The 14,078-nt window shown below is 33.4% G+C and overlaps 2 protein-coding genes across 2 annotated transcripts in view; one reads left to right on the top strand and one right to left on the bottom strand.

Annotated features, from left to right (window-relative positions):
* The window catches only part of LOC138333311 (uncharacterized), a 52,714-nt gene extending 50,320 nt beyond the window's left edge, over nucleotides 1–2,394 (bottom strand). The window contains 2 exon segments of the mRNA XM_069281605.1: nucleotides 175–585; nucleotides 2,273–2,394. Coding sequence (XP_069137706.1) covers nucleotides 175–498 — 324 coding nt within the window. The 5' untranslated portion in view covers nucleotides 499–585; nucleotides 2,273–2,394.
* A 400-nt stretch (nucleotides 2,395–2,794) lies between these two features.
* On the top strand, nucleotides 2,795–12,479 carry LOC138333307 (small ribosomal subunit protein mS29-like). Its single transcript, XM_069281601.1, has 13 exons — nucleotides 2,795–2,977; nucleotides 3,513–3,772; nucleotides 4,214–4,315; nucleotides 4,673–4,781; nucleotides 5,458–5,550; nucleotides 7,589–7,725; nucleotides 8,162–8,236; nucleotides 8,480–8,559; nucleotides 9,099–9,183; nucleotides 9,601–9,660; nucleotides 10,944–11,036; nucleotides 11,443–11,557; nucleotides 12,223–12,479. Exons 1-13 carry the CDS (start codon nucleotides 2,920–2,922, stop codon nucleotides 12,306–12,308), a joined length of 1,353 nt encoding a protein of 450 aa, XP_069137702.1. The 5' UTR covers nucleotides 2,795–2,919; the 3' UTR covers nucleotides 12,309–12,479.
* Nucleotides 12,480–14,078: the final 1,599 nt, after the last annotated feature.

Genomic DNA, 14,078 nt, shown 5'->3' with positions numbered 1-14,078 from the left:
TAGTCACTGGACCTTGATCTCCTAATTTATACCATTCTATGACATCTATTTTTTGTTTAGCCAAAACAATGGATAATGTAAGATATGTACACAACAACCTAATCTCTATTTTCTTAATTTATTAAGAACTTAAATAATGCTTCAATAGTGGTGATGGTTACTGAAAATATGCACCTCAGTATCTCGACTTGGCAACTCAGAATCCTCCTCAGAACTATCACTTAGTTCTGTTGATAGGATGTTATCTTCGTCGTCATCTGCTGACAAAGACGTAGGTGATGCTGAACTTTTCCTTCGAGTTGAAATCTTCAGCTTTAACTGTCCTTTTGTATAGTTTGTTTCCTGAATGGAGAATTCTTTATCAGATGAACTGTATTCACTGTCTGATGATCCTGACGTTGAATCAGTACTGCTTGAACTGGAGTTTGAATCAAGGGTGTGGTTGGTATCTTCCTTGGAACTTCGACCCGCACAGGCTCCTGGCCCTGCCCCATTCATGTCTTCCCCACACAACCCCAGGCCACAGCCTTAGTCTTAGTCATATGGTTGACCGACAAGACCCTCTTTTTTACAGTGTAGAACAACCTGCAAGGGAAAAAATAACCAAATTAAATTTAGAATTCATACATAGAGAGATGATTAAAGGGAGTTAACCCAAGTCGGTAAATCTTCAAGTTATTTTCATGTGATGATGCTTAACTTTTTTATACAAAATGAGGTTCCCCCTTCCCACAAAACAAGACCAATTTGCAGCCAGATAATTGAAAACCAAACTTCATAATGCATCAATCCAGTTAAAAAATGGAGATATCATTGTGTAGTTCGCTAAACGTGTACACATTTAGATTTTTCAGGTGTTTATATTATCTATAGTTATTTATTGCTAGCAATCGTCTACAAACAGCTTTCACAAGAGTAACATTAACATATGTTTTCAACCCTGTCATTATATGTACATGCTTTAATTTAATTGTGTAATGAAGATATATGCAGGTTTTTATTTTTTTCTATACTGTTTTGCAGACATTTGTGAATATAATATTGGCCTGATCTACCCATTCCTTACTTCTTACAATTACGTATACCTAGGCTGGTAGTGGTGACTATAAGAAAAGACATGCAAATTCAGCTTTTGAATTGATACATGAAAATTTCCTATTCAATTCAAACAGACTTCATTGTTTTTAACGAATTTCTAGTGTATTTTTTTTGTCTAGATAGCAAGCATATTGATTGCGCATGCGGCGTTCCTATAAAGAACAATTGTACATTCATAAAAGGATAAAGTGGACCCTTGATAATCCAAACAAATGTGTCCTCAGCCCAAACTGTGTGGACTGTGAGGCAATTATCAAATGTTTCCAGGTGTTTTATACAGATAGTGATAATGAGATAACTGTACTAACATAGCCTGGATTATCGTGGGATCATTATTGATATTATTCTGTATCATGGACAAGACTCATAATCAGTGTTATGACTATAATTATTATACAACATTAGGCTTTTATGTGTAAGAGACAATGTCGGTATATAATACATAATCAATTTAATTTTTTGAGATATAATATTGGATGTCTTAACTGATATTGAATAAGTTTAATTCATGTCCTCACTTTTCTTGCACATGTGTATCATTTATGGGTATCGCATGGTAGCCATCCAAGCACATGGTGACAAGAAAGGAGCTAGCTAAGTACAACTAATGGGACATTAACAAAAGAAATCATGTGCTACCCTCTACTACTGATAATTAGGTCAGTGCACTGTACTACACACAAACACGATTTTATATCGAAATCAACATGTAAACACTCGTTGAAGATGTATTGTAAACCCTGTGTTACAAATCCATCAATCACCAATGCTTATGAATCAATACATTGGCTGACAATAGGTAAATATGATTGGAGTTTTGTGTACTACACACACACAGTTGATTCACACAGGTAAATCACATTGACAATGTTGTTTACAAGTCCTGCAACATTACCACAGTTCGAAGATCCGTTTTACGTTTGTAATTTTCCTTTTGCGTATGTTTGTAGGTGTACGTTGATACGTTTAACACAACATATGATGTTATTGCACACAATCACACCTTTTTGCAATGGTTCACTTCAAAATCAATCACAGAAGAGAGAAGCCAAGGAAATCCAAACACGCATCCTCACTGTCTTACCCGCCAAAACCATGAGACGTTCCAACAATGGAAGACATTATCAACATTAAATTCATAAACACATATATTGGAGATCCATATAGGTCTTACCTGTTATGTATTGAAGGTGATTAGAACGCCAAACGGTATAATCACAGATTTCCAATTCAAAACACCGATCCACTACGCCATAATCTATTATGACCAATATGGCGTTTGTGGTCGGGACGCGAAGGGGCACAGATTTTCTCGTTTCCGAAAAACAATTGAATTGTTTAATTTTACAACTCTTACCACCAATTCGCGTATTTTTATGCATGAAATCAAATTAACGATAAGTTAAATTCAAATGTTTTGTTTTTGGGAATTGTTCAGATATATGAGCACTATATTTAATGTGAAGGTCGTTTTAGAAACTGTGGCGTGTCAGCCCGGATGAATTTCAGAGTTGTTTTGGTGCAATTCATATGCAAATGACTTGAAACGTTAATATACTATCCCATTATTGATCAGCATTACATATTCATTCCGTTATTAATAAATGAGAATACATAATATTACGTAATTTGCTTCACAAAGTGTATAATTTATCAAATTGTTGTCGAATGTAACGGAAAAGGACAGGTGCCCGTTTTATAACCCACAATGCATCAATGCATATGTCAGCCTACAGTTAGAAAAACATGAATGCATGCAGAAAGGTTAGAGATGAAATGGAGGGTTAATGTGAACTTGTTTTCCTGAACAATAACCTGAAAATGAATAGCAGCGTTAAAGTTGCAATAGCATCATTGCTATCTCGACGACTTTTCACTCGTAAGTGATAATTTAGCCTGCTGATAAATGAAAGTTTCTGGAACCGCATGATAACCTGAAAGACATTGACAGAGGCAAAGTAGAAGGCTTCTGTTGCCAAGAGACCTTTTACTTTGCAGGTGAAAAATTGAAATAAACATCAAATAGGGTTTCACAAGGTGTTGAAACTGATAGTTTCTAAACTACCGATAACATTAAATGGGTATAATTTTCTTTCTATTTCAAAATCCAGAAATGAGTAATTCTAGTTCCAAATGCTAAAAAGTTTAACAAAATGTAACATACAAATGGCTAATATAAGAGTCCATGCAGTGGCTATGTGCATGCATGCATTTTGTTCATCCCGATCCACACATTTACACTAATGTACAATATATGTATGTACATAATGTTCTTGTATATTGATTGAAGTGTGAAAATTAAATAAGATTTTTAAAGTGAATACTCAGGCAAAGGAAGGCTAATTACATTTAAAATGGTGTTAAGATATCTAGTTAGAAATATTTCCCATTTCTCAGATATGTTAATGTTCCAGGTCCTGTATGTTGTGTTCACAAAGTTCCAAGACTATTTTTAAGTGATGGCCCTTCTGATGCATCATCTGACTCTAAAAGACGAACAATATCATTTAGTGAAAGCTTGAGAAAAGTTAAAGACAGTGCTCCTGTAGCTTCTTCATTGTCGGACAGCTCAAGCTCCGACTCCAGCGACTCATCAGATGAAGAAATATCAAGACATAGTAAATCAAAACATGGTGACACATTGCTCGGTTATAAGACCACAGAGTCAGATCCAGTATGTATACATATATAAATTTATATACAAATGTGTCTAACCTTTATTTGTATCTATTTTCAATGCATAAATCACTTTATTAAAATAATTTAATATATATCACATGATTTATTTTAATAAGTTTTAGCCAAGACATATGATAATGTTTGGAAAGTCTTGATGAACATATTATCATTTGTACAATTTGAAAAATTTCAATTATCAGGTTTTTGCTAGATATTCATGTTAGTGATTTCATTAATGAGAGAGTATAATCCTTAATTTAGACAACTTCCTACATACATGTACATTAAAATTGATTATTATTTGAACCACAATATTGCTGTTGAATTTATATTAAGGCAAGAGGCAATTTTTCCTGTTGATTTTTGTTTAGCAAGAGTTCAAGCCATCTTTAAAGATTAAAATGCATTATGAAAATATTGCATTTGTGTTTAACAGACAAATCATACCATGGACCATGAGGGAGTATACTACACAATTAACCCTGAAGACCAAAAGTTGTACTTCCCAAATCTTATAAATCCAATGATTAAAGAACAGGTATGTAGAATTTGATGGTCATAATCAATATTAAGGTATTATATTAAATGTATTCCCCTACCAAAAAATGTCCAAAATTAACCGAAATCTGGACTAGGACGAGTGTGTATGTCTTCATATACAAGGCTTTGAAGCTTCTGTTCTTATCAAAGTTTTGAAATTAGCTCACTATTAAACCCCTTTAAATACCAGTATGACTTTCACAGAAGTTATCTCCCTTTGGTTAAATTCCTGATAGAATTATGCTCATGCATTCTTGTTTTTACTAATGATTCACATTTTTTTTAATGATATAAATGAATATCAACGAGAGTTGATTCGCATTCACACTTTAAGAATTCATTTTGATTTTCACAGGCGAATGCATTTGGAGAATTGCCTTTGATGATCCGTAAGCCAGCTTTAGAAATAATCAACGTTATGAAGAACAGCAACTACAATTGTCCTTTACCAAAATTTATTATCTGTATCCTTAACAATGAGTTTCAAAGATTACAGTTATTCATGGTGCGCATTACCTTTGTAAAAACCAAATTAGAAAATTTGATTTTCATAGTCTAGATGTTAAGGTAACTGATATTCTGCTACTATAGCTGTCATTTCAGCTTTGGGTTAAGGGTTGAAGGCAAGGATGAAGTAATGGCTAAGTCTCAGAATTTTCTCCACCACCTTAACATGGCTTGTTCATATCATTTATAAATAAAACCCAGTAACTTTAAAATAAGAGAAATAGCAAGAAGCCAAATATTTGAAAATGTGATTTTGACACAGGTGTAATGAAATAATATTCACTGATATATAATTCATCAACATTCAGTTATGGCCAGCAGTTTGATGGAATGTTCAAGTAATTTTTTTAGAATAAATTAAGTAACTGTTGTCCTAATCTCTTATTGTTAAAGAAAACTTATATATCTATCTGTGCTCTTCATTCAAGGATATTTGATTTTCTATCATCTCCTTTGATGCTACCTGTATGTATAGTCTACCTCACTTTTGACCTTTGGATGAGTGTCAGTGTTATTATCAATTAAGTGTGTTACCATTTTTGGTGTCTTGTTGGATGTGTTGACTAGTAATTCAGTGAGATAGCACTATAAGATTTCCCATGAAAACCATTTGTTACCCTTGACCTTTGATAGACGGTCAGAGAGGAGCCGGGAAAACCTGCACACTTAATCATGTGATGCATTATTGTGCCAAACAAAATCACATGCTTCTTCATATTCCGTGGGGTAAGGCTTATTGAAATAAAGCTTTCAAAGAAAACTGAATACAATTTACATGTACACCAATGTGTTCATTTTGCTTTATAACAATGAAAGTACAAAGAAGGACAGAAAAATACAGAAATCAATTAATATGTTGTGTTTTTAGGACACCTGAGACAAAGTCTCAAGGTGATCCATTCTAATCGCTTTTTGTCCGTCGTTGTCCATCGTCCGTCCTCCGTCGTGCGGCGATAAACAATTTGCATTTTCGACTTCTTCTCCAAAACCACTGAAGCAATTTCAATGAAATTTTGCATAAACCTTCTAAGGCATAAGGCCAATCAAAATTGTGAATTATGTGACCCCCACCCCTCAGGGGGCTGTACGTGTGGGAGGGGCCAAAAGGGGTAAAATTGACTAAAATTTCAAAAATTTTCTTCTCCACTCACAGATGTGGTAGAAACAAATACTCTTCATGGATAGAAAGGTCTCAAGGCCCTCTACAAAAGTTGTGAATTATATGACCCTGGGGTCTGGTGTTCCTGAGGAGGGGGTTAAGTTTACTATAGTGTATATAGGGAAAACACATTTTTGAGCATTATTTGGTCATTTTAATAGGAAATTAGTCAAACGTTGTCAGAATTATCCCTATGAAATGGCCATTGAATCCTATTAACAAATTTTCCATGACTGACCCCTAGGGGCCTTAGGGCAGGGCCAAAAGGGGTCAAATAACTAAAACTTCAAAAATCTTCTGAAATTCTGGAACAGGTAGAATCAAATACTCTTCATAGATGGAAAGTTCTTTACAAAAAGTGTGAATTATATGACCCTGGGGTCTCAAGTTTCTCCCTGGGGAGGAGGTGAAGTTTACTATAGTTTATATAAGAAAAACACATTTATGAACATTGTTTGCTTAGTTTTTCATAGGAAATTAGTGAAACTGGGTTAGAATTATTAACCTTAAATAGCATTTTAAAGTAATATCCATAATGGTCCTGGACAAGACCCAGGGGCCAGAGGGGCAGGGCCAAAAGGGGTCAAAATGGCTAAAATTTCAAAATTCTTTCTTCTGAATTCACAGATTTTAAATTTCATTTCTATCGGATCATGCATTTCATTTTTATATCCTTTTATCATTCTTACTTCTCCTTTTGGGGCTTTCTCATGCTGTGCATGTTCATTTTGGACCTTCTGCCCCAAATCATATAATCATACATCTATTATACTTAGTTCAGGACCATTTCTCGCCTGGTTCTTCAGCAGAATTCAGGGCTCGCCTGGCTATGTATTATTCATATTTGTATGTACTCTTTGCCTGGTCCTCCTTCCATCATTTTTGGCTGATATTGTCTTAAAACACAAATTTACTGGTTCTTCATGCAGCAGCTCAAACAGCCCTAAAGGCAAATTATTTTTGTTGTTTATTATGTTGTTTTTTTGTACTGATTTGCTAAGTATATTTTTTATTGAGATATCAATATTTGTTTTTGGTTGAATGTATACTGGTAAATATGTTTTTTGGTTTTCATATAATACAATTTTGCAGTTTATCAAATGTGTTTGTTGTTTATAAATTCTGAATTCACAGATTTTATGAAACCAAATTATCTTCTTAGATTAAAAAGTCAAATTTATAAAAAAAAAACCTGACTGACTTCAAGTGCCTGATGGGTCAATATGTACTGTTTATATGTCTTTGTTTCATTCTGTATCTGAACTCAGGTGACCGTTAAGGCCCATGGGCCTCTTGTTGTGTATTCAGAGTTATCTGCACTTGCAGGAAAACATAGCTTGTGTTCACAAAGTAATGGCATCACGATTGATAATTGTCCATAGGGAGATAACTTGGTAATACTCAATAACCAAATATAGCATGTGTAATTCAAATATTACTTTACAGTGTGCAGTATATTAAATAACAAAATAAAGAAATACTTTATATATATGCCAACTGTAAAAGTGTGAGATGCTGAGTGTCTTATGAGGTAAAATATATAATATTTAGGTCTATGAATGATCAGTCATTAAAATGATTTGATTCAACAATCTCTCTTTTCAGTGAATGATTGGATACGATATCACACATCCTCAACACCCTCCTTGTCTAGAGCTGGCTTTACAAACATCCCAGAACAGGCCAATACTTGGATCGCATATTTCGCTGCCATCAATGCTCCATTGATCAAAGACATGAAGGTATGAAGAAAAAGGCAATGAAAAGATTTTTCAAATGAATCATAAAAATATCACCTATTTAAGGAAAAGACAAGTTTTTGTAGAAAAAACTATCAACCCATCCACTCGCAGCCCTTAATTGTATATAAAGCATCTGCTCGACTTGGCAACCATACTTTTGAGGACTACAGCTGTAGATTGTTGAAAAACTGTGCTATTCAGTCCATAGGTGAAGAGTAAGTGGTCGAATATTGTATACTTAAACCATGTGTATAACTGTGTGTTAATCTGTATAAAGTTTTCATCATGGTTGGTAATTTTCTGCTTCAATTTTAAAAGAAGAGTTTGACCACCTGAGATAATTGCACAGGTATAAAGTAATTAGTTAAATTATGAGTAGTAATGTTACGTTGTCAATATGTATTTTTGATTCTGAAGATATTTGGTACCATTATAGGTAACAAAGGATATTGAATGGACAAAGAAAGAAGTTACTGAAGCAGGAAGTCCACTGAAGTCGTTGATAGACTTTGTAAGTACTTTGATAAATATGAAGTAATTGTGAAAAATTGCTTCTATCGGAACAAAGAATAAAGATGAGACTGTATTAACCTTTATATTATGTGAATATGAAAGATTTATCATGGCTATTCCAGTATTCCACTTGGTACATATCACATAGTAATATAATGTGTTGTGGGGTCTGTTTCTATCAAATAAAAGCATGGTTATTGAAATCAGTATACAACAAGATATTTAATATTGTCTATTACAGGGTTTGCTGAGACAGAAATATGCGGATGATGTGGTGGATGCGTTGCTGAATGAAGTGATAACACACGCTTCAAACAATAAGTGAGTCTTATTATTTAATTTAATTGTGTTCTATCAAAATGATTTTTTTTAAATATCCATTGTCAGCCTGTCTATTGGGATGTCCATTGCAGATCTACATTTGCTTTAAATTGCTCCTTGTCATAAAGCTCTGCATGGATTGTAACCAAATTTTAACAGAAATATTCTGTAAGGAAGGGAAATAAATTTTGTATAAATCTTGACTTTGTCAGCTCTGGTGCTGGATGGTTTGAACCCTATAAATGAAATTATGTAGTGGTGATTTTGTAAAATCCTTAAGGAAATAAACATTTAAGCTGTACTCGTAACATTTCTTTGCGGAACAATTCAGATGAGTGATGCAGGCCTTGTGGGCCTCTTGTTTTTGTTCTATATGAACTATTAACAGTAAACAGTACACCTTAAATAACTTTTGATAACTCAAATTTTATCTTGATCCCACAGATAAGGTATTTCATCATACACATTTGAATGGATTGTATTTATAGAAATGATTAACAAAATTGATTTCAATAATACAGAACCTTTTTCTTCCTCAGGTTTAAAGTGCTCGTTGCCATTGATGGCTTAAATGGATTTTACAGACCAACAACACTGAGAGAGCCTTTAGAAAAAAGACTATTTGTAAGCAATAATTTATGTTTTAGACTTTGTATCAAAAGTATCACCGTGTGCAAATTTTGGTTGCTATTATATCAATTTTGTAATCTTGAGTATTTTAAAATGTTTGTCTGTTTACAATCTATAAGTATTAATTGAGAACTTAAGAACTAAAGAAAGACTTAGCGGGGAAAAAAATTTAGCAGTTATAAATTTTTGCATTCTGGCTTTAGGGGTATACATGTATATGATTCATCCATTCCTTAATATTTAGTTAATCAGATTCCCTGCAAAAATACCCACTATACAGTATACCTTTCTCTTCAAATATTTCAATATTTTATAAATATTTGATAAAGCCAGATCATAATTATGTAACTTACCTCCACACTTTGATGATGATAGCTGGCATCTGATGAGGTTTATGTATTTTTCTTTCAGATCCAAGCTAAAGATTTGTGCCTGGTCGACAGCTTCAGACGTCTTCTTAGTTCTGGCAATGTAAGTTCAAGCTCTGGAAATATTATTGTGCAACCCTCTCTCATACACCCTCAAAAATAAATTAATGTACATGCATTGTCTGGAAGGTGGGGAAAAAAGAGGAAGAAATGGACTGATGGCACACTTTGATATACAAATGGGTTCCGAAGTTTGATATACAAATGGGTTCCGTCCGTCCGTCTGTCCGTCCGTCTGTCCGTCCGTACGAATGGTTTCCGGAACATAACTCTAAAACCAGTAGAGATATTTCCACGAAACTTCATACACACATTGGTCTTATGGTCTAGTAGTGCCTTTTGCTATTTTTAGGTTTTCATTTTTTGCATTTTTTCCGTAACCATGGAAACATTGCTGAAAATATCATATTTTTGTACCAGGTTCGTTTCCGCAGCATAACTGGAAAACCAGTTGAGATATATGCACGGAACTCCATAGGCACATTGGTCTTATGGTCTAGTAGTGCCTTTTGCTATTTTAAGGTTTTCACTTTTTGTACTTTTTTCTGTAACCATGGAAACATTGCTGAAAATGGCAGATTTTTGTGTAAGAATCGTTTCCGGAGCACAACTCTAAAACCAGCAGAGATATTTCCATGAAACTTCATAGACACATTTTATGTAGGACTTCTAATTTTGTATTATGCTTTACTTTTTATTTAATATGCATGCAGTAAAACTCAGATATATCAAACTCAATTACTATGAACATTCACTTAATTCCTATGTAACTCGTCGCTGTTTAAAACAAATCAAAAATCGCACTGTTAGCTGCTGAACTTTGTTAAAGCTAAGATCAATTCTGGTATTTTTCAAAGAAGCAAATGTTTTCAAAGTTGGTTTCACTTTGTTAAAAAAAACATAAATATGTTTTGTATATATTCTTCAATTGCAGTTGGGTTTTAAAATACTTTCCCTATACTCTTACTAGCATATAAAATTAATGCATTAATTGATTTAGCTCTCCATTGGCGGGGGATCTGAATGACTATGTCCTTGTTTGATATTAGTTGGTATTCATGTAGCCCAAATTCTGGTCTGGCTGTTTAGTTTTCTCCTTTTACACTATCATACAATATATTTCCAAAGTGCTTATGCTTAATGGAGAAAGGGTTAATCTTGATAAAGATTATCATAATATAATTTAATAGTATAGTAGTGTCGTTTTGCTATTATTATCTTCCGAACGATGATATGTACTTCAGGCTGTAATTGTGTGTTTGAAAAAAGATCAATCGAAAGCATGTACATGTATTATGTATTTATAAAAAAAAATTGAAATTGCAGAAAAACATTATGGCTGTTTGCACTGTATCAGAAGAGATCAACCCTAGTAATGAAAGAGAGAAATTTACACCTTTTTATTTACTTGGAAAAGAAGTGAGTAACAAACAGCAGAATATAGAGACTTAGTTAAATGATCTGTCAATAATTAATTGAAGCAGAAGCAATGAGTTCTGAAATTTAATGAAAATATATTGATTTGCGATAAATGCACAAATTGTATATTTGTTACAAGATTTCTGGTTTAATTTTTTGAATAATGCTTAAATGTCTTCTAAATAAATGACTGTGATAAAATTTCATTCTGTTTATATAATGATTACTACATTGAAAAAAAAGTCTTTAAAAGTATTATACAGAGATATCAATATAAATACCTAATTTCAAATACTTGTGTTGTCACATTCGTATGTTTTCCTGCCCTTTTAGGCTTTTCATAAATAGGAATCTATAAATCTTATTTTATCTTGCTGATTTTCATAATTTGTGAATGCTTTTTCAGGCTTTTCAAGAGCTGGAACCTTTCATCCCGATTCATGTAGATAATTACACAGAAAAAGAAGTCAATAATTGTCTACACCTGTATGAGAATAAACAATGGCTCCAGAATCCAGCAGGTAAAATTACATATGCAATGTAATTAATGTTGGTTAAGACTGTTCCAGTGGTCTTATTACCGACAGAACATAACATGTTGACACTAACTTTTCACCTCTGGGTTTAAATTTTGAATCCCATGTAGGGCAGTTTTCAGATACTTCCACCTCCTAATCTAGGTACATTTTTAGATGACCAGATTGTTACATGTAATAGGATGTAATACAACAAACAGTACAAGTTCATCCATCCTCAGTATGCATGAGGTTTAAATCACATTTTTCTCTGGGACAGCATGTGCTTTATTAATATTAGATAGGTAAAATCATCATGGATTTGGGTAGAATTAAGGTACAATAATTAATACTGTAAATGTACAAATCTTTAAGCCATTTTACATTTTTAGCACTTTTTGCACAAGAAAATATGACCTAAAATTACGATTGTGCTTTAAATTTTCTATGCTATTTATAAACCAGTAGTTAATATTAAAAATAATTGAAATTGGGCTAACATATATTGAATATTAATTTTCTACTATTAAAAGTGATTTTTCCAAAATACACAAGTTCATATTTTTTAAAGTAAAAAAACAGTGATTTATGTGAAAGCATGTGAAGTATACTGTATGTGTCTTATCATATCTTAAAAAGTATGATTTATTTTTGTTGTGATTTTATTGTAGCGAGAACAGAAGCAGGACATCAACAAATCAAATTCCTAACCAACAACAACCCGTTTGCTGTTTCCAGACTGTGTGCATCAAACTGAGGAATAGAACTTTTTATGAAATAATTTGTTAGTGCTCTCAGATGAATCATTGAGTGAACTGTTTTCATAATTTTATTCACAGGGATGTGAAACTGGTCAACAATTGAAGAGAATTTGTACAGATTTAGAGTATGAGTGTATATTAAAAGTAATAAATGCCTATAAATGTCATTTGTTTTGTTTAGGTGCATATTTAATAACTAATTGTAAATTTGAGACATGTATCTTACTCCAAGGGGGGGCGGACCCGGCGTACGCCCCCCCCTAAAATAGGAGAGAGAGAAAAAAGAAAAAGGAAAAAGAAGGGAAAAAGAAAGAGGGGAAGGAAGGAAAAGAAGGAAGAAAGAAAAAAAAAGAGGGAGAAAGGGAAAAAATTAAGGAATTAGATAAAGAGTGAGAATTAGACAGAAAGCTCCATTTCCTACCTTTACCGTTTGATGTTATCATTTTAAAATCTAAACGTATTCGACTTTGTGGTGCATACATGCATGAACATACTTGTATCCAGGCGCAATGGAATAATTATATATTTTTTTTCGTGTAAGTTAAGGTTTTATCTCCATCGCTTAAAAGGTACAATGTAAATCCCTTCAAGTATTTACTTTTTCCAAAAAAAAAAACCCGATAAAATCCCAATATATTAGATAATTTATTGTCATTAATATTCAATATTGACAGGTTATATCTCGATATCCTTAGCAATAAAAGAAAAGGGGGGGGGGGGTGGGTGGAAGGAATTGTAGCTGGCCATGAGTCTTCGCTGGTTGACTATATGTCATGCCCTTCGTTTTCTGGTTGTAAATGATATATTACACATTTTTGAATCAGCATTAAAGTCCTGTATTAAATCCGACTATCAATTCACAAATGTGTGCGTACTTTCAAAACGCCAGTTACAAGATCACTACTGACGCCGAATGCTTCTAGAAGCCTTATATTTGTCCTAAGAAAATGTGTGTAAAGAAAAAAGTGGAATGCGACAGAAAATGAGAGCTTCTAGGGTCTGGGTGCACCCCATGGCCAGATGCCTTCCTTTTTTGTTTCAATAAAAACATATCTTAACGATAATGTTATAAGATAGGCAAACGATGTTAAAAAATTAATGCACATGACAAAAGGCTCCCTATTAGAAAACAGGATGATAGCAATGATTCCTGGCACCGTATGGCCATAGACAAGACCACTAACCTTCTTTTCTTTCATTGTCCAATACACGAATTATGAAGATTGTGTAAGTTAGGGAAAATGAATTATCTAATCTGACAGATAATGTATAAAAGTAAAAGCTTATATCGTTAAAAAAGTTCACATACACTTTCATTAGTCCTATAAAAAACCTTCAATAGGCGACCCCTAGCTGCAATATTGTAGCTCAAAAGACTTTTAGACTGAAAATGGTGTCTTCTTTAGAGCTACAATTGTTCCCTATTACTTCAAAACCTTCAAAAAAGTATGAAAAACTGTGCGACAGTGCCCGAGTGATTTTCGGAGGCAGTGCTACACTACGATACATAGGGACCAATTCGTACCCGGCCTAAAGGCATAGTAGGCCGGGTACGTATATTCGTTCTAGGCGGCCCCTAGACCCCCATCCTTTTCTTTGCTTCGTGCCTCTATGAATAGATATTCAGATTTTAGGCAGTGCAATTCTGTAACTTTATATTCAAAATATGACATTAGACATCAAAAATAATAAACGAACATTTTTACATGGCTTCAATTATTTTTTGGAAAAAGTGTACATTTATTCGAGGGCTTATGGGGGGGGGG

This window comes from Argopecten irradians, chromosome 10 (assembly GCF_041381155.1).
Source record: "Argopecten irradians isolate NY chromosome 10, Ai_NY, whole genome shotgun sequence".
Lineage (NCBI taxonomy): Eukaryota > Metazoa > Mollusca > Bivalvia > Pectinida > Pectinidae > Argopecten > Argopecten irradians.
The sequence above is the reverse complement of the archived record's forward strand: the minus strand, read 5'-3'. Positions and strand labels throughout refer to the sequence as shown.

Excerpts from the sequence above, each read along its gene's own strand:
- LOC138333307 (XM_069281601.1), top strand. The coding sequence starts at position 2,920 with ATGAATAGCAGCGTTAAAGTTGCAATAGCATCATTGCTATCTCGACGA. Across the intron at positions 8,237-8,479 it reads TGAAGTCGTTGATAGACTTT|GGTTTGCTGAGACAGAAATA; the intron begins GTAAGTACTTTG and ends TGTCTATTACAG. Across the intron at positions 8,560-9,098 it reads ACACACGCTTCAAACAATAA|GTTTAAAGTGCTCGTTGCCA; the intron begins GTGAGTCTTATT and ends TTTCTTCCTCAG.